Genomic DNA, 20,679 nt, shown 5'->3' on the forward strand with positions numbered 1-20,679 from the left:
AACACTTCGAATATAAAAATCAAAAACTATCATGGCAGAATTAATCCTTTACAACATTAAAAAAACTGGTATTTTTGCTTTGTTTCTTCCAATTTTTGAGTGATAAGTGCAAACACCTCAGTCCCATTTTTTAACTGAAATAAATTAGTAGCCTCAATTCGGGCATCTGACCAGTTCAAAAACGAGAAACTAAGGAAAATATCTTCCGGAATGACGGTGATGGTGCTCGAACCTACCACCCTCTGAATGCACGTTTAAAACTACTACTACTACTACTACTACTACTACTACTACTACTACTACTACAAAAACCACTTCGACAACAATAGCAATATCAGCAAAGAAATATGATGCAGACTTATAGGAGGCGTTCGTTTTCACAAATGGCATACGGTAGCCATAAGAGAGAACACAACAAAGCAGAGCCTAAATTGACAGATCCCCAAGTTGTGTAGGAAGGTAGAGGCCAAAAAGAGGCGGTTGGGTGAGCTCCAAGATGAGGAGCGTGACGGCCAAGAGGGCTGTGCGACAAGCATAACAACACATTACGGCTAATGGCTTCTTGCTGCTGTAATTGATGGAATGAAGGAATTGCTAGAATTCATTAGTTTCTGAACGAGCCAGTGATAGAAATGACTGAAGAATTAAATGGGCCACTGACTGATACTGATGAATTAAGAATAATCAAGCAAGAAATAGAAAAGTGGATGAATGGCTGTCGAGCAATGACGTGATTCTGTTCTCTTAATACAGTTCATTACTTGACTGTATGTATTTTAATCAACCAATCAAGTTTCTATTTGGAGAGGAATGATGGCGAATGTTCTATGAATATCACAGAAAACTTCAAGAAACTCAAATATTTCACACAAGATGCCAGGGTAAGAAACGATTAAAATGATAGTGGGGAGGTGGGGGTGGTGATTATTGTTTAGAAGGGGAATACGATGAAAGAGGCGGAGTGCAACGAGGTATTATGAAGATCCAGATAGCTACAAATTATAAACGTTTACAGGCGAAATAGGCGAGACTGAATAAAACTATTACATTTCGAAGAAGGGGGTTTAATCCATGTACAATAGATGATTACAACATCCCAAAACAAAATAATAATACGGTAGAACTTGATTAATTCCAACCTATAAGAACCCAGAAAAGTATATTTTGCTAGTTGCTTTACGTCGCACCGACAGAGATACGTCTTATGGCGACGATGGGACAGGAAAGGGCTAGGAGTGGGAAGGAAGCGGCCGTGGCCTTAATTAAGGTACAGTCCCAGCATTTGCATCGTGTGAAAATGGGAAACCACGGAAAAACATTTTCATGGCTGCCGACAATGGGGATCGAACATACTATGTCCCGAATACTGGATACTGGCCGCACTTAAGCGATTGCAGCTATCCAGCTCGGTCCAGAAAAGTCTAATTAAACAGTATCACACAGGGGATCCTTGAGTTGCAATGGCAATAGAACATCGTGAAACATAAAACTGTACATGACATTTTGTCATAAAAACACTTCGAATATAAAAATAAATTCACAACAATCATGGCAGTATTAATCCTTCACAACTTGTTTAAAAAGTTCGTATTTTAGCTTTGTTTCTTTGAATTTTTGCGTGATAAGTGCATACTCGTCAGTCCCACTTTTTTCGACTGAAATGAACAATTCTGGCATCTGGCCAGTTGACAGTAGTGTACACGTTGTGACAATGAAGGAGAAGAAAGAACGCAGGGGTTTGGTGTGGGGTAGTGAGGCGAAGTGCTACGAAGCCGATGGAGTAGTCACAATAACGGCTTGGCAACGGCATGCAAAATAATATTCCTCGCGAATTATTAGAAAGCTTCTTAAGAAAATGCTGGAAATGGACTACTATGCTAAGGTGACTGGAATAATCCTGAACCAGAAACTGCGAGATACTTTCTTAAGAATCTTCCGTGGGCCTACATCAAGAGCGTAGCCGTGGGAGAGTCAGTCGGTCGTACGTCAGTCGTACGTCAGTCGCGAGTGACCGCGAGGCAGTTACGAAACGATCGCTGGTCAGTGACGAGTTATTCGGTAATGCGTCAGTGAGGAATAAGACAGTCTTGATTACACAACGTCCGACGAGCTGTGAAGTGAACTGCACTAGGGTCGGCACCGCTTTGAGAGGCCGTGTTGGAGAGCAAATTTTTGGCTCGCCGGAGTGCAGTATGGTTGGCCGAACGAGGCCTTGGTATGTTCCTTCACGTGAAATATCACGTCATCATTGAATTATAGTTAAAGTAATTAGAGCTAATCCTAAAAACAAAACGGAATTGTCATATTGGTGAAGTGGAAAATTCGAACGCGAGTGCACATGCAAATAATTGTAAATAGCACCTAGTTTAATAAATCTAGCCAATAGTAAAACACGCTACCTCTGAATAGTCCTTCTTGACAACCCGCCACTTGTGGAGAGCGTATTTTTTTGTTTTAGTTTAATCTTCAATTTATGCATGCACCTATTGGAGGCGTGTATCTTTCACTGAAAAAGATTTTTACTACAGGAAAATCAATACTAGCACTATTTACCACGAGTATCAATGCAACATATATTAGGCCCATTGCATCGAACACTTGCTATGAGACAAAAGTCCGGCTCCATGGCTAAATAGTTAGCGTACTGGCCTTTGGTCACAGAGGTCCCGGGTTCTATTCCCGGCGGCCGGAAATTTTAAAAACCATTGGTTAATACCGCTGGCACGGGGCTGGGCGTATGTGTCGTCCTTATCAGTTCATCCTCATCACGACACGCAGCTCGCCTATGGGAGTCAAATCAAAAGACCTACACCTGGCGAGCCGAAGTACTCGGACACATCCCGGCACTAAAAGCCCTACGCCATTTCATTTATGAGACTAAATATTGTTATATTGAAACACCATTTCATAATAAGTCCACAGGAAGTTCACCTGATTTCGGATTTAACATCCATATTGGTTACGGCATAATTCCAACTTGAAACAAAAAATAGTCGGGGGAACGTATTTTGATCCTATAGCTGTAACATCATTAAAGTGGTTTGGATTGAATTTCAACACGTTATGTTGTAAAAGACTGGATGCGTCTGGTAAGTAAAGAGGGACTCATGTTTTCATTTCAGTATAAGATTTTTTTACAATCGAGGTCGAGCAGTGAGTAACAACCAGTCATGCGCCGGCAGAATCTGTGAAACACACCTGAGATGCTCTTTCTACATTACTGCGTATTACGATCTCCGTATATACTCTACGTTTCCCTACCTTGCTTGGCGCTGCTTGCTTCAACTCCACGCTCACCACATGATGTACTCTGCTCACCTACTGTCTACTCGACTGATTACGTCAGCTGTGCTACACCTTGCCGTGCTTGTATACTGTGCACCACGTGACTTTATTCTTTATAGAACTCGCTAGTGTGTATAGCCTTCGCTTCGTTTCTAGAAACTTCCTTTCCTCTTTAAATTGCTCTCTCCGCCCATCCATCCTTGAGTCGGGCTTTTGTGGCGGAGTGGTGGATTACACACGCTAACAACTGTGTGCTGAGTTTTTATGTCAACTTCAGCTGGACATTATCTGCTACAACTCGGTGAGCAAGGCTTATAACACATTTGTTTACATTTGGACTTTACCTTCATTCTGGCATTTGCCTATTATAAATACTTTACTTAGTCGAGTGGCAATGCTTCGCTTTAAAACTTTCACATAGACTCTTTCTACTTATGAACTGCGCTACGGACTATTTGCAAAAAAAAAAAAAAAAAAAAAAAAAGCTTCTTCACTTCTCATTTTTATGATCTATTGATACTGCTAAACTATTCAATTACCCGGTGAAGAAGATCCTTTCTCATCCTAGTCCCCATTCCCTTCCCATGCGTCCTTTTTCTTTTCAGGGTTCTGGTTTTCGATGCATATTGTATACTTCCTATTATTTCTACTGGGTTTTCTTCTATGTATCATCTGCCAAGTATTTTTGTAAATGTGGCACATCTTTTTTAGATTTTTCTTCCATTTCCATATTTTTATCTGGTTGTTAACTTATGGTTGTTAAAATATATTCATATATTACACTGACTGACAGAGCAAATGCAACACCAAGAAGGAGTGGTTCGAAAGGGATGAAAGTTGGGGAAAAAACAGAGACGGCACGGACAAATAATTGATGTTTATTTCAAACCGATATGCAGGTTACACAAAGCGCACGGCATCGACTCAGTAGGACGTAGGACCACTGCGAGCGGCGATGCACGCAGAAACACGTCGAGGTACAGAGTCAATAAGAGTGCGGATGGTGTCCTGAGTGAGGGATGGTTCTCCATTCTCTGTCAACCATTTGCCACAGTTGGTCGTCCGTACGAGGCTGGGGCAGAGTTTGCAAACGGCGTCCAACGAGATCCCACACGTGTTCGATTGGTGAGAGATCCGGAGAGTACGCTGGCCACGGAAGCATCTGTACACCTCGTAGAGCCTGTTGGGAGATGCGAGCAGTGTGTGGGCAGGCATTATCCTGCTGAAACAGAGCATTGGGCAGCCCCTGAAGGTACGGGAGTGCCACCGGCCGCAGCACATGCTGCACGTAGCGGTGGGCATTTAACGTGCCTTGAATACGCACTAGAGGTGACGTGGAATCATACGCAATAGCGCCCCAAACCATGATGCCGCGTTGTCTAGCGGTAGGGCGCTCCACAGTTACTGCCGGATTTGACCTTTCTCCACGCCGACGCCACACTCGTCTGCGGTGACTATCACCGACAGAACAGAAGCGTGACTCATCGGAGAACACGACGTTCCGCCATTCCCTCATCCAAGTCGCTCTAGCCCGGCACCATGCCAGGCGTGCACGTCTATGCTGTGGAGTCAATGGTAGTCTTCTGAGCGGACGCCGGGAGTGCAGCCCTCCTTCAACCAATCCAATCGACGGGAAATTGTTCTGGTCGATATTGGAACAGCCAGGGTGTCTTGCACATGCTGAAGAATGGCGGTTGACGTGGCGTGCGGGGCTGCCACCGCTTGGCGGCGGATGCGCCGATCCTCGCGTGCTGACGTCACTCGGGCTGCGCTTGGACCCCTCGCACGTGCCACATGTACCTGCGCCAACCATCTTCGCCACAGGCGCTGCACCGTGGACACATCCCTATGGGTATCGGCTGCGATTTGACGAAGCGACCAACCTGCCCTTCTCAGCCCGATCACCATACCCCTCGTAAAGTCGTCTGTCTGCTGGAAATGCCTCCGTTGACGGCGGCCTGGCATTCTTAGCTATACACGTGTCCTGTGGCACACGACAACACGTTCTACAATGACTGTCGGCTGAGAAATCACGGTACGAAGTGGGCCATTCGCCACCGCCGTGTCCCATTTATCGTTCGCTACGTGCGCAGCACAGCGGCGCATTTCACATCATGAGCATACCTCAGTGACGTCAGTCTACCCTGCAATTGGCATAAAGTTTTGACCACTCCTTCTTGGTGTTGCATTTTCTCTGTCAGTCAGTGTATTTTGCACTGTTATTCTGGTCATCTTCTTTTGGGCCTAGTTCCTTCCTTACTGCGCGATTTTCGTCATCATAGCCTACTTCTTTTTATATTTTATTAAGCACGTTTGATCACCTAACGTTATCTTATCTATTATGATACATTTTATTTCATTGCGGTATATTGTGGTGTATTTCACAGTGAGGGCTCGTGATGTTTGGTGATGAGAATTCACATATCTAATTTAAAACGTTTATGACATTAATATGGCATTCTTTCCGAGATGAAATAAACATTCACCTAGGCCAAAGAAAAAAATGAAAGTCGATGGCGTTGCTGCAAAAGGATTGTATCGAAGATACATTTTGAGGCTTGAATATTCTGCAAAACGATTTACCTATGAAACCCTCATCTAGCGGAGTGGATAGGAACTCTGCCGGCCGCCGAAGCCTGTCGCACTCCTCTGGGGCAATAATTAATGACTGACAGATGATATGAATGATATTGGAGAGTGTTGCAGGAATGAAATATATCAGGGGAACCCGGAGTACCCGGAGAAAAACCTGTCCCGCCTCCACCTTGCCCAGCACAAATCTTACGTGGAGTGACCGGGATCTATACCACGGAACCCAGCTGTGAGAGGCCTGTGAGCTGCCGCCTGAGCCACGGATGCTCCTTTCCTTCTTCTTCTTCTTCTTCTTCTTCTTCTTCTTCTTCTTCTTATTTCCGGGACGAGTATCTCAGACGATAGAGCGTTGGTGTCCGGTGGTATTTGGAGTTGCTCAAATCTATTAGCCTCGTTTCGGTCGATTTAATGGTACTTAAAGTAACTCATGTGGAGAAATATTCCGGCACCTCGGCGTCTCTGAAAACCATAAGAGCAGTTTGTAAGACGTTAAACCATTATTATTATTATTATTATTATTATTATTATTATTATTATTATTATTATTATTATTGTTGTTGTTGTTGTTTTTGTTGTTGTTGTACAAAGCTTCCTTATGTCAATGTTTGTTAGTTTTAGCCTTAAGTTTCAACAAATTAGTCATTTATGCGTGCATTTGAATTTTGTGAACAGAAGTGAATGAAATGCGCGGATGTTCAGCACCGTGATTTTCAAGTTTTCTTAGAAACTGGAGAATATTTTTTTTAATCGACAGCCGAGGTATGATAAATTGAAATGTATAGATCTACTTTTTTGATAGAATTTAAAAAATGGCACAAGGCAAAATATCAGAATCAAAAGAAGATCTTTCTAATTCCTTACCATTATATTTCATTACTTATTGTACTTGAGGCTCTCATTAAAGATGAGTTTTATAAGCTCACTTTTTCCCTAATTCAAATTATTTTTACAGCAATTTTCTGACGAGCTTAATATTTTTTAAATTCCTTCTTTTATTTAACTTAGAGAGAACTAAAGAAAAAGTTTTTCAATGTTAAGTAATCATGCACTTAACCGTTAACAAGGGGGGGGGGGGAATGTTCCAATTTTATTGAGTTATTATCTTTGATATTCTACTTTTGAAGCCAAGGATATGATATTCACTGGTCCCATATTCTTAGAGAAAATGAAAATCCACAGCCTATTTCCAGTTTCATCCGGGTCAGGAATGGAATGAATGAAGCCCCCATCTAGCGGCGAGGTTATGAACTGTGCCAGCCGCCGAAGTCAGCCGCACTCCTCTGAGGCATTGATTAATGACTGACAGATGAAATTAAATGATATTTGAGAGTGTCAGTTGAATGAAAAATGACAGGAAAAACAGGAATACCCAGAGATGAGCCTGTCCCGCCTCTACTTTCTCAAGCACAAATCTCACATGACTGACCAGGATTTGAATAACGGGACTCATCGGTGAGAGGCCGACGCGCTGCCGCCTGAGCCACAGACGCTTCTCTCATATTTTAGTGAGAAAACAAAATCTGTTAAATAGCTTGTGGTCTGTTCGAGCCTACTCTTAGCCATCGTTCGATTTAACTCCACAACAGCTGCGGGTCCTCACTTCTGTCAAAGCCGTAATTACTTTTGTCCAAATTCGAGCCCCAAGTCATTATAAATACCCTACACATCTGAACGGAAACATCACTAAGGCACGTTTTCTGATGGATTTATTTATTTATTTATTTATTTATTATTTTAATACATAAGATGAAACGACAAAAGACATCAAAACTCATCCAGATCAGGATTAATGTGACTAATTTATTAATGGGGTATTTTCTATAATTTTCTTATTCAGACTGTGTGTTATCTTTAATGAGTTACATCTCTGGATATTTCCGGAAGTCTTAAGAGATCGGTAGGTATTTGTGGCGACCGCGACGCGACAGTGCCGACGTTGGCAGGTTTACCGCCTATCTGTGAACTGTTATTTGATTCTCGAAGTATCTTCAGTCACTGTATCGCCCACTCCCCTGGCTTGGAGCCAGGATACCTCCAGCAGCTACTGCTCGTTCGCTAAATGTAGATTTCTGTAATTATATTATTATTATGGTCTATTATAGAGGAACATACCGACTGATAGTTAAATACCAAAGTCTAAGAAATGTGTTACGAGAAGAATTATAAGCCAATATTGAGCAATTTAATATCGTACTCAAGTGTGGAAGTTGATCAGTGTTTGTCATAGGGTTATACTTTGAACTGCCTTGTTATTACAAAATACGTAGTATTGAGAACTGTAGAGACTATAATAATAATTTCGTGTGGCTATTTCTAGCCGAGTGCAGCCCTTGTAAGGCAGACCCTCTGCCATGTGTAGGAAACTGCGTGTTATTGTGGTGGAGGATAGTGTTATGTGTGGTGTGTGAGTTCCAGGGATGTTGGGGACAGCACAAATACCCAGCCCCCGAGCCATTGGAATTAACCAATGAAGGTTAAAATCCCCGACCCGGCCGGGAATCGAACCCGGGACCCTCTGAACCGAAGGCCAGTATGTTGACCATTCAGCCAACGAGTCGGACACTGTAGATACTGTACTTATGGTTCAAAGCCTGTCAGATATAAACTGCGCTATGGTTCTTTCTAAAGGCGAGCCTTGACCATTCTTTCTTTTTTCTTAATCTGTTTACCCCCACGGTTGGTTCTTCCCTCAGACTCAGCGAGGGATCCCACCTCTACCGCCTCAAGGGAAGTGTCCTGGAGCGTGAGATATTGCGTTGGGGATACAACTGGGGGGAGGACCAATACATCGCCAAGGCGGCCTCACCTGCCATGCTGAACAGGGGCCTTGCGGGGGGATGGGAAGATTGAAATGTATAGACAAGGAAGAGGGAAGGAAGCGGCCGTGGCCTTAAGTTAGGTACCATCCCGGTATTTGCCTTGAGGAGAATTGGGAAACCACGGAAAACCACTTCCGGGATGGCTGAGGTGGGAATCGAACCCCCTCTACTCAGTTGACCTCCCGAGGCTGAGTGGACTCCGTCCCAGCCCTCGTACCACTTTTCAAATTTCGTGGCAGAGCCTGGAATCGAACCCGGGCCTCCGGGGTTGGCAGCCAATCACACTAACCACTACACCACAGATGCGGACCCTGGCCATTCTAGTTCCCAGAAATCCACTAGACATGACCAGAACAAATAGTGTGATCTTCAGCCCTAGAAGTCAATTCTCTAACCACTCGACTTTTGACGCCATACCCCTATGGCCAGGGGTGGTAGAATACATCCATGTCGTAAGGAGCTCTCCCTTTAGCTGTGTCCAGCGTTGTCTCCACTGATGAGTCAGACTCTTCACTGTCAATTTCTGTTATCCGGTCCGACTCCGTGGCTAAATGGTTAGCGTGCTGGCCTGTGTTCACAGGGGTCCCGGGTTCGAGTCCCGGCAGGGTCAAAAATTTTAACCATCATTGGTTAATTTCGCTTGCCCGGGGGTTGGGTGTATGTGTCGTCTTCATCATCATCATCTCATCCTCGTTACTACGCGCAGGTCGCCTACGGGAGTCAAATCAAAAGACCTGCACCTGGCGAGCCGAACATGTCCTCGGACACTCCCGGCACTAAAGGCCATACGCTATTTAATTTTTTCCTATCTGATCTCCCTTGGTCAGCTCTTGTTCTCTGACCCTGACAGTATTAGGTTTGCGAGTCCTCCATTACCCCATCCTTTGAGACTCTTCCTTTTCTTTTAATCTACATTTTCGTCGTTTTTTAGAGTCGAATCTTTCCATTTTTTCCTCTGATTCGAGCTAAGAAGGGTTGCCTAGTCGTTCTTCCCTTTAAAACAATAATCACTACCTCCATCTGGCATCGAAATGAGACTGACATTTTAGACATTTATTTTTAACAGATCGTCTCTCATATTTTCTTTACTTTGCTTACCGAAGCCATTTAAGTATTTTTTTCGATTGAAAGATTCCTGTTTTTAAGTGTAACGCTTCTTTATTGTCACACAAATATAATTTATCACTTGATATACATCCTACCTGCAATGGGAGATGGTCATATTGAGAGTTGAATATTAAGTATATTACAGTTAGCGGGGTCGAGCGACTCAAACCGTAAAGTAGCAGGTTCGATTCCGGCCTATTCCAATGGTATTTAAAGATGCACGTATAAGCTAACAGTAAAGAAAATCTTGACAAACTAGAAACAATGATTGAAAAAAATCGTGGAATTTTCATGTTAGGGACAGAGTGTTTGTGATCACCAGCGTGAATGGTGATAGTGATAGACCAACCATCAGGTATATTGACTGACTGCTTTTCTCAATTGAACGCATAGATCGATCAGTTAACAATACCTGTCAATGACTTAAGAGACAGCTCGCATTCCTCCCGGGACTTTTGGCATTCTTCACTAAATAGATCACGTTCTTCAAGGGGAAGATCACGTTTGCGAACAGTCCAATTTTTAACCCTAATTGACTCTCGCGCTGGTACCATTTTAAATTTCTCAACAAGATATCTTGATTTGCGAGTTTAATTTCCGTATTGACAGATTACACATGTACTGATAAGAAAGGATAAGGTGGAAATCCTTTCTTATCTGTACAAGGCTGAAGATATGCCAATCCCATGCTCACAGAGGTCATCTACTACCCACTGGCACGAAAAGAGTTCATGTAAAACAAACTTTTGGCTCCTCGGTGTTTCCAAAATCCGTAAAAATAGTTAATTATTAAGATTGCATTTAATTTATGTCCAATCAAATAGAATAATTTACGGATTTTCAGTGATTTACGGCATCATCTAATATGATTAACACTACAATAACAGCCATCACTCAATTACCTCCTCGAGTTAGTTCAACGTAGACCTACTATATACTTCCAGCGTGGCCTAAAATTTTGAAATTCTTTTCTCCTTACAATTTCTCTTACATTTATTTAGATCCGTTCTTATCTCCTGATGATTTCTGAAAGTGTGGCTAAATAGTATAAAACAAATTCCGGGCGGTTTCATGGAACTCACTATCTTCGCTTGGATTACGTGCTTATCAGTGTGCATTTGGGAGATAATGGGTTCGAACCGCACTGTCGGCAGCCCTAAAGATGATTTCCCATTTTCACACCAGGAAAATGCTGGGATTGTAACTTAATTAATTCCTTCCCACTCTTAGCCCTTTCTCATTCCATCTGTGTCGGTGCGAAGTAAGGCACGTTATAAAAAAGAGAACAAAAAGGCAGATTTATGTTTACTCGTGAAAATTGGTATTATTGCGAGTATGTTTCGCTTAAGTATGTAACAGTAACAGCGTAAAACATGTATTTTATAATGGCAGAAAACAGTGTTAGGATTCACCTGGAAACTAACCTTTCAAGTCTCCCATTAGAAATAAGAAATTGAAATCAAGGTTTTGCGAAAGCAGCTGCCGCTTCTAAACATTTCCCAGGACCGATCTTGCAAAGGTGAATCGTTTTGCAGAATATTAAAGTCTCAAAATGCATCTTCGATACAATCACGGTCGTTTCCTTCCCACTCCTAGCCCCTTCCTATCCCATCGTCAAAAATTGTCTTCGATTAATCAAATATTGGTATAAGACCTTCTTGGGCTGTCTCTCGCAGGGTGTCGTATGTACTTAGATATTGTTTTCAGGCATTATTGCTTGTAAGATTAATGATCCGAACTGTGGTCTAAAGTCATTAATTTGTTCTTGTTGATATATTACTAGGGGCTGCCTGGCCGAGGCGGTAAAGGCGTGCTCGGTTCGCCGGGAAGGACGTGGGTTAGAATCCATGTCAGGAACTCATAAAATTTAAGAAACGAGATTTACACTTCCGGAGGTGCATATGGCCCAGAGGTTCACTCAGCCTAAACCAAAAATGAGTACGAGGTTAATTCCTGGGGGCAAAGGTGGCCGAGAGTAGAGCCAACCACTCTACCCCATCACGTGCCGAGGTTAACAATGGTGGAAGCCTTTACCTTCCACTCCTCCAAGGGCCTTCATAGCCTGTACGGAGGTGACTTTGCTTTGCTTTGATATATTACTGCTTACCCATCGGACTCCATAAATGACCGACATCGAACAGAAAGCCTGCTATTTTGGCTTCTTTAAATTCGGCCTTAATCAATAACAAGTGCCGATGCTTATTCGTAGTATTCTGACATGAACCGTGGAATAAGTTGACATTGAAATCGAAGTAGTACTTCGTACTTATAAACTCGAGAAAGTGTTTAATAAGAACTACTGCTCTTTCTTACCATCAGTAGCAGTAAAATTTAACAGAGGACCACTGATTTCGAATTTTCACGTGTGTTGTGTACAGATTCTTGGCAAAAGAGATGTATGTTCCGTCCATTATACAATAGTTACCTCTTGATAACTCATTCAGATTGCTTGTAGGTTCCAACATTTAACTTAAATTCACTTCTTCTTCTCCTTTATCTGTTTACCCTTCAGGGTCGTTTTTTCCTTCGGGCTCAGCGAGGTATCCCACCTTTACCGCCTCAAGAGTAGTGTCCTGGAGCTTCATACTCTGGGTCGGGGATAAAACTGGGGATGAGGACCAGTACCTCGCCAAGGCAGCCTCACCTGTTATGCTGAACAGGGGCCTTGCGTGGGGATGGGAAGATTGGAAGGGATAGACAAGGAAGAGGGAAGGAAGCGACCGTGGCCTTACGTTAGGTACCATCCCGGCATTTGCCTGGAGGAGAAGTGGGAAACCACGGAAAGCCACTTCCAGGATGGCTGAGGTGGAAATCGAACCCACCTCTACTCAGTTGACCTCCAGAGGCTGATTGGACCCCGTTCCAGCCCTCGTACCACTTTTCAAATTTCGTGGCAGAGCCGGGAATCGAACCCGGGCCTCCGGGGGTGGCAGCTAATCACACTAACCACTACACCACAGAGGCGGACCTTAAATTCACTATTAGGTTTAAAAAGCTATCTATCGCCTTACAAGGTTTTAGTATATTATTATGCTATGCCGTTGAATTCGTTGGTCGTTTGCGATTCTGGAGCCTTGTGAGGCGCTATGTCCTTTTCATGGTTGGTTTTTTTCGGAGTTTGTTATTTTCTTCACTTGACACACTCCGCAATTTATTTTAAATGATGGAAGAGAGTAGTTCTCTGAAAGTAGTCTTGTTTTCTCCCTCATAGACACCATACACTCTTTCACTTCAATTCTTCCCCAGTCATCACTATGGTTAGAATGATCTGAACGTCTTTATGACTTTCTACTCCCAATATGGGTTTCTGCTGCAGTGAGCTACTCTCAGCGTCAGGTTCGTGTGTATCTACAAGTAATTTCATTGTTCATAATTATGATGATATTGCAAACTTAGAGAGGAAGAATTATTGAAAATATTTCAAATTTGGAACGTTATCAATGCCTGTAGAAACTAGAAACATAATATATTACTGTGGAAAGCAGAAAGTTAAAACTACATTATGAAAAATAAAATCAATAAGTTTATATTGAATGGTGTATGGCTATAAGTTAGAAAATTCCATTAAATCTACTACAACAGCGACAAATTGTACTGTGTGACGAATCATAACTGTTGAGACTTGTAATTGGGTAATGGTCCGCCTCTGTGGTGTAGTGGTTAGCGTGATTAGCTGCCATCCCCGGAGGCCCGGGTTCGATTCCCGGCTCTGCCACGAAATTTGAAAAGTGGTACGAGGGCTGGAACGGGGTCCACTCAGCCTCGGGAGGTCAACTGAGTAGAGGTGGGTTCGATTCCCACCTCAGCCATCCTGGAAGTGGTTTTCCGTGGTTTCCCACTTCTCCCCCAGGCGAATGCCGGGATGGTACCTAACTTAAGGCCACGGCCGCTTCCTTCCCTCTTCCTTGCCTATCCCTTCCAATCTTCCCATCCCTCCACAAGGCCCCTGTTCAGCATAGCAGGTGAGGCCGCCTGGGCGAGGTACTGGTCATACTCCCAGTTGTATCCCCGACCAAGAGTCTGAAGCTCCAGGACACTGCCCTTGAGGCGGTAGAGGTGGGATCCCTCGCTAAGTCCGAGGGAAAAACCGAACCTGGAGGGTAAGCAGATGATGATGATGATGATGAATTGGGTAATGAAAGGTAATTGTTGCGAATTGTAATTCTGTGCCGAATTGTGTCACCGACGAATAGATTGTGACAAGTTACTTGGATTCCCCTTCTCTCAAAAATGATTGTCGACTTACATGGCAAGAAGTATGGTAAATAATTCATGCGAATTGTACAATCTGGAATGGATAGAAGTGTTACTACAGGGTGTGTTGGCCATGCGGTTAGGGGCGCGCAGCTATGAGCATGTACCCGGGAGGTAGTGGGTTCGATTCCCACTGTCGGCAGCGCTGAAGATGGTTTTTCGTGGTTTCCTATTTTCACAGCAGACAAAAGGATTTACCTTATTTAAGGCCACGGCCGCTTCCTTCTCATTCCTAGGCCTTTCCTACCCCATCGTCGTCATAAGACCTATCTGTGTCGGCGTGAAGTAAAACAAATTGTAAAAAAAAAAGTGCTAGTATGGTTTAGATATTTATTATGGAATATCAAATAATTTCATCTGTACATATATTAACTTAATAACAATGACTATGACAACCTAATCTGGAGAAGCCTGTATAACTTAATCTCATTAGACTAAAAAAGAAGACCTCCGTTAGGGAAGTGGTATATATAGTATGAACATATTTGATTGGAAATGAATATTCCCTCTAAGTGAAAATTATCTGTAATCCTGCTTATTTAATTCAATACATATCCAACTTTTAGGGACTATAAAGATGCACTTCCTTTCTATGACTATATCTGCATAAAATGGAAAACACTTAACCGGGATCAACTGCAGATTGAACGTCACTGTGAAAGTGGTACACCGCCCAATACATGACTACCATTGGATTACCTGGTGCCCCATGTCTGGGTCACACATTCTGAACCACGCGAACCTTCGTTCTGTGCTTGAAGACAGGCATTACATTTAAGAAACCCTCCGTAGATTAAAATGGAACGTGAAAGAGCTCAGACGTCTGTGGCGCTGAGAAAGCTGGTAATTTTCTATTACCAAAGAGGTAAATCTCTGCGTGGTGTTGGAAAAATTGTAAATCAGAGTCATTCTACTGTGCAAAATATCGTTAGTTGCTTTTGTCAGTACGGTAGAATGGAGAGCAAAGAGAAGTGTAGTTCGAGAAAAAGATTCATTGCATCAGACGAGGCATGGATTCGACGTAAAAAAAAAAAAGATCCAAGTTAAGTGCACCAAAACTTACCAAGGAAGTAGAAGTCGTATTGAAGAAAACAGCCTGCTCAGAAACCGTGAGAAGAGTACTTCGTAGAGATAATTTCAATGGTCGAGTATCATGCAATATACCATACATCAGCAAGAAGAACAAACGTCTCAGGTTCCAGTTTGCCACAGATCGCTCAGATAAATCTTTTGACTACTGGAAAACAGTAACATTTACTAATGAAAGTAAATTGTGTTTGCAGCAGATGGGAAGGTCAGTATCTGGCGTAAGCCAAACACGGAGCTTGCAGAAAATAATCTTCAGCCCACGGTGAAACACGGTGGTGGGTCCTTGATGATATGGGGTTATATGGTGGTTTCAGGAGTAGGAAAATTTCATTTAATAGATAGCACTATGGAGCAAGATGGGTATTTAGACAAAGTAAGGAAAGAACTGTCTCAGAGTGTAGAGAAATTAGGCTTGCGGGTTTGTTTTACGTTCTACCAGGACAACGACTCGAAACATAAGACCCATAGAGTACGCATGTAATGGGTACACCTCTACAGTCACCAGACATCAATATCATTGAACATTTATGGAGTACGTTAAATGAAAACATCCGCAAACATGCCTCAAAATTGCCCTTCAGACGTAATGGGATAAAATTGAGCTCTCTTACTATGAAAGGTCGGTTCGATCTCTACCAGAAAGGCTTAAGGAGATTAAAAGAAATGTGGCGTCACACTGGGTACTAACTGTACACACATGTCCTTCAACGGCACAAAATATACAGACTGTACCATTTTCATTGTGGTGTAAAACTTGAGCAAATAATATGTAATTTTTGTTGTAATTGTATAAATTATTTTGTGAAGATATTTGCTTTATGGTATGGTTATTGTAAATAGATTAATTCAAAAATACTCTCAAATTTCTGAACCAAGAGGCTTCTTTACAACAATGAAATATCATAGGATAGGTGCACCACTTTCACTGTGAGTCACTGTATACGATTTCAATCTATTGGCTTAAACGATTCTGACCGAAGGTTTAAGGAAACCTTCAACAGTCTAGTGGGTGTGTAAATTATGAAGTTATAAGTACTCCTATGAAAAGAGACTGTCATAATGTGTCACTCTAATGTTTTGCTCTTTGTGTGTTTCAGGTTTCGAGGGGCAGCAAGGAAATGGAACAAGTGCTTCTGACGCTACTTCAAGTCTCGACTGTCTGAGTCTCATAGTGGAGAGTATTAGCCCGGGACTTCTCCGGCACACGGGAGGATGTAAAATTGAAGAAACAGAAGAAACGAAAATGGTGCAGTGATTAAAATATGTTAGACACCTTGAAAGAATGGAGATGGAATGCGAACGACTATACAAGAAGAAACACACTTCTTAGTCCAAAAGTAACCTTCTCCCTTGATTAACGAAACTGACATATATAAGAAATATTATAGCATATTACCAAGTCTGTTTAGTTATTCATGGTTCAAAGGAAATATATGTGGCGTGGAATCGCACAATATATGTAACAAAGAGACGCAAGAATCTCAGAGTTTTAAGTAATTAGGAACGTACTTGTAGATGGAAGTTCAATTAAAAGTTGACCAGGTTAACCATTTGTGAACTTCATCTCTGCCAGAAACATTCTTTGGAAATTATGAACTCGAGATATTCTTCTTCCAGGTTAGAATACAATTTTTTTGCTAGTTGTTTTACGTCGCACCGACACAGATAGGTCTTACGGCGACGATGGGACAGGAAAGGGCTAGGAGTGGGAAGGAAGCGGCCGTGGCCTTAATTAAGGTACAGCCCCAGCATTTGCCTGGTGTGAAAATGGGAAACCACGGAAAACCATTTTCAGGGCTGCCGACAGTGGAGTTCGAACCTACTATCTCCCGAATACTGGATACTGGCCGCACTTAAGCAACTGTAGCTATCGAGCTCAGGGGCTGCCTGGCCGAGGCGGTAAAGGCGTGCTCGGCTCGCCCGGAAGGACGTGGGTTCGAATCCCCGTCAGGAAGTCGTAAAATTTAAGAAATGAGATTTCCACTTCTGGAGGTGCATATGGCCCTGAGGTTCACTCAGCCTACACCAAAAATGAGTACCAGGGTAATTCCTGGGGGCAAAGGCGCCCGGGCGTAGAGCTAACCACTCCACCCCATCAAGTGCCGAGGTTACGGATAGTGGAAGCCTTTACCTTCCACCCCTCCAAGGGCCTTCATGGCCTGTAGGGAGATGACTTTGCTTTGCTTTTTAGCTATCGAGCTCGGTAGAATACTATTTTAACACGACAGCGACGAGTCAGGATTGCATGACTGGTACCCTTCTGGACTCTTCATCCACATTCTTTGTAAGTTACTAATTCGAGAGATACAAACATGAATTAACTAGAGTAAAATTGGCATTTTTAAATTGTACTTTATTTTCACTTAATCTGAGTTCAGCTTGAAGTGGTACCTTCAATGAATCCGAAAAGACCTGATAACTATTTTCATCCCCCCGCCCGTTTCTTCATTACAACATTAAGCTTTTGATACTTCAAACCTTTCTGCTATTGTTTGATTATCGATAAAAGTAGCCGTGAAACAGAACAAAGAAGTACAGAGGGAATTATAATGACCTTGTGTTCAGTAATACAAATATTGGTAGAATGCACTTTGTGAATAACAGGAGTGTACACTTACCAACAAAACATCTCAGTTGGTCGATAAACAAAATAAATATTATGTGACACCGATGAAGCTTAGACAAAACAACCAATTTTGCCAATAATTTAACGACGTTATAACTCTTATCATTTGTAAAACTACAATAATTTGGACAGGAGAGGGACAACTCGCGATTGTATGACTGGTGTCCTTCTGGGCTCATATCTCTCGGTATGTGTTCCTCACTGTCATAGAAGTTTCTGATTTCCACTTTTCAGAATATTGAATAGTATCTGTGTACCTAGTATTTATGTCCGACTCGTTGGCTGAATGTCCAGCGTACTGGCCTTCGGTTCAGAGGGTTCCGGGTTCGATTCCCGGCCGGGTAGGGGTTTTTAACCTTCATTGGTTAATTCCAGTGGTCCGGGGCTGGGTGTTTGTGCTGTCCCCAACATCCCTGCAACTCACACACCACACGTAACACTATCCTCCACCACAATAACACACAGTTACCTACACATGGCAGATGCCGCTCACCCTCATCGGAGGGTCTGCCTTACAAGGGCTGCATTTGGCTAGAAATAGCCACACGAAATTACAGAGGTGTGCAAATTATTATGGTAAAGACAGAAAAATATTTTATTTCAGTTTTGAGGTGACATAAAAGTTACAAAGTGAATCACAATTTCATTTCAATACTTGGTATGCATGCCTTTGACCTTTATGAATGTTTTCACTCTATCTGGCATGCTTTCTATCAATGTCTTGCACTGTTCTTTGATAGTTTCATCTTGATGCCATATTTTTGTGAGTGTCTCGACCAAATGTGCTTTAGTAGTAATGGTTTCCTTTTAAATTTTCTTTTTCACTATAGCCCACAGATTTTCCAATGGGTTCATGTCAGGACTGTTGCCAGGCCAGTCAAGCATTTTAACACCATTTTCTTGTAGAAAGGATATCACTTTCTTTGCCTTATGGCATGGTGCACCGTCTTGCATGAAAATGCACTCATTTGAGCCATACCAGTCCTTCATTTGAGGTAGTAGTCTTTGATCCAACACTTTTAGGTACTGTTCATGCCTCATTGTACCCTCCACAATGTACAACCTTCCAGTTCCATGCCAAGAAAATAAACTCCACACCGTTACCGATGTTGGGTGTTTCACCGTTTGGTGGACGCACTCCTGATGGAATTACTCGTTTTTCCTCCTGCGGACATACTGGGCGGATTCTTCAGCGACACAGAAGACAGATTCATCACTGAAGCACACCTGAAGCAAAAATGAAGTATTTAGGCCATACATTTACACATGACTACATGGTAATAAATTGTGTGTTGGATCTGTTAATCTGGATAACTTTTTCCACTTCATTGTAAAAAAGAGGCAATGACATGTTTGAAAACCCTACAGTTACAGAAATTGCTCAAGAATTGTATAAAATAATATTCCTACCTTCTTCCAGTCTTCAACACTCCAATCCTTTAAGGAATTTGCCCACTGAAGTCTCTTAGCTGCTATTGTTGGGGTGATCTTGGCTTTTCTTCTTGGTCTCCTTGCCTTTAAACCTGAAAGGCAAAGTTGTCTTGTGACTGTTGAAGGAGATATCTGTACCCCATACTCTTCCATCTTCACAGACAGATCCCTGCTAGTAGCTTTACGGTTAGATATTGCAAGATTCTTGAGTTTCCTTGTGGTTCTTGGTGTTAATTTTGGCTTTCTGCCACATTTCCCAACACGACTTTGCTGGTATACACTACCCCTGTCATCACTTTTCTTGATATTACTCACGGCCTCTTGAGAAATACAGAGTCTTTCAGCTATCTGCTGCTGTGTATAACACCCCTCTTGCAGTAAGGTCCTTGCAATACCTACTTTTCTTGGTGAGAGGTCCTTCTTACGCCCCATAACCTAAAAATTTAGTTTACTTCAAAGAATCCAAGTTCAAAATATAATTCCTGCAAAAGAAATACCATACACTATAACAAAACAGTCTAACAATAACCAAATAACATCATATTATACATACCACAACTCAAACTCAACAATAAAAGATCAGATACCTTCACAAACTTTATGTAAGCAACACGTTGTAACATGGAAGCTCAACAGATGAAGGTCAATAATTGCAGTTCAAGTCAGTGTTGCCACCATTTGCACCCAATATTGTTATAACTAGTAATATATTTGCTGCATAGTATCCCTGCATACATATTATGTGTCATGACTAATTTGTCAATCAAGAAATTGTGCTTAAGAGTTACTAGTGAGAAGAAACAGTAGAACAAAGTGTTTTACCATAATAATTTGCACACCTCTGTAATTAACCTAGTATTTATTATTATTATTATTATTATTATTATTATTATTATTATTATTATTATTATTATTATTATTATTATTACATGAAGGATTCTGTTCATAAATATCCACAGTAAATGGACGTAACCTCTCATCATAGGCTAGGGAAATCTTGTTGGGACTTTGAGGAATAGTGTAATTTACGGAATAAATTGTAGTCACTTAAGATATAGAGAAGCTTACTTTTGGACTAGATCTTCTAATTTAGATCCACTAGAAATGGCAGTGTACTATAGTGCTGATAGCAGTTGTGTTGACAGTGAATTACGCGTTCAAAGACTGATGCATGCTGCAAAGAAAAATGAACGATATTCAGTGCAAATTGAAAATTTATTATAGAAGAAAACACTACGATAGAGTGGTGATCACAGTGGTAGAGAAGCTGGGTTTCATAGATTGGGTCCAATAGTGTGTAAATTTAAATTATAAAATAATGAACCACTTAGATGTACAGGACAGGCTCAAAAATGTGTGAAGATTAAAAGAAAAAAGTGTCGATTATTACAGTGAATGACAAGAATTTGATAAAAGTACTAGATGGTGAATCAATAAAATACTTGTACAGTGTAGAGGAAGTTATTCCATCTGACA

At 41.9% G+C, this 20,679-nt stretch overlaps 1 protein-coding gene across 1 annotated transcript in view; it reads left to right on the plus strand.

Moving 5' to 3' along the window:
* nau (nautilus) overlaps positions 1 to 18,320 on the plus strand; it is a 307,290-nt gene extending 288,970 nt beyond the window's left edge. The window contains exon 5 of the mRNA XM_067142925.2: positions 16,244 to 18,320. Within this exon, the coding sequence (XP_066999026.1) occupies positions 16,244 to 16,401 (158 nt within the window). The 3' untranslated portion in view covers positions 16,402 to 18,320. The remainder of the gene's footprint in view (positions 1 to 16,243) is intronic.
* The last annotated feature ends 2,359 nt before the right edge of the window (positions 18,321 to 20,679 follow it).

Source organism: Anabrus simplex, chromosome 1, assembly GCF_040414725.1.
Source record: "Anabrus simplex isolate iqAnaSimp1 chromosome 1, ASM4041472v1, whole genome shotgun sequence".
Taxonomy (NCBI): Eukaryota; Metazoa; Arthropoda; class Insecta; order Orthoptera; family Tettigoniidae; genus Anabrus; species Anabrus simplex.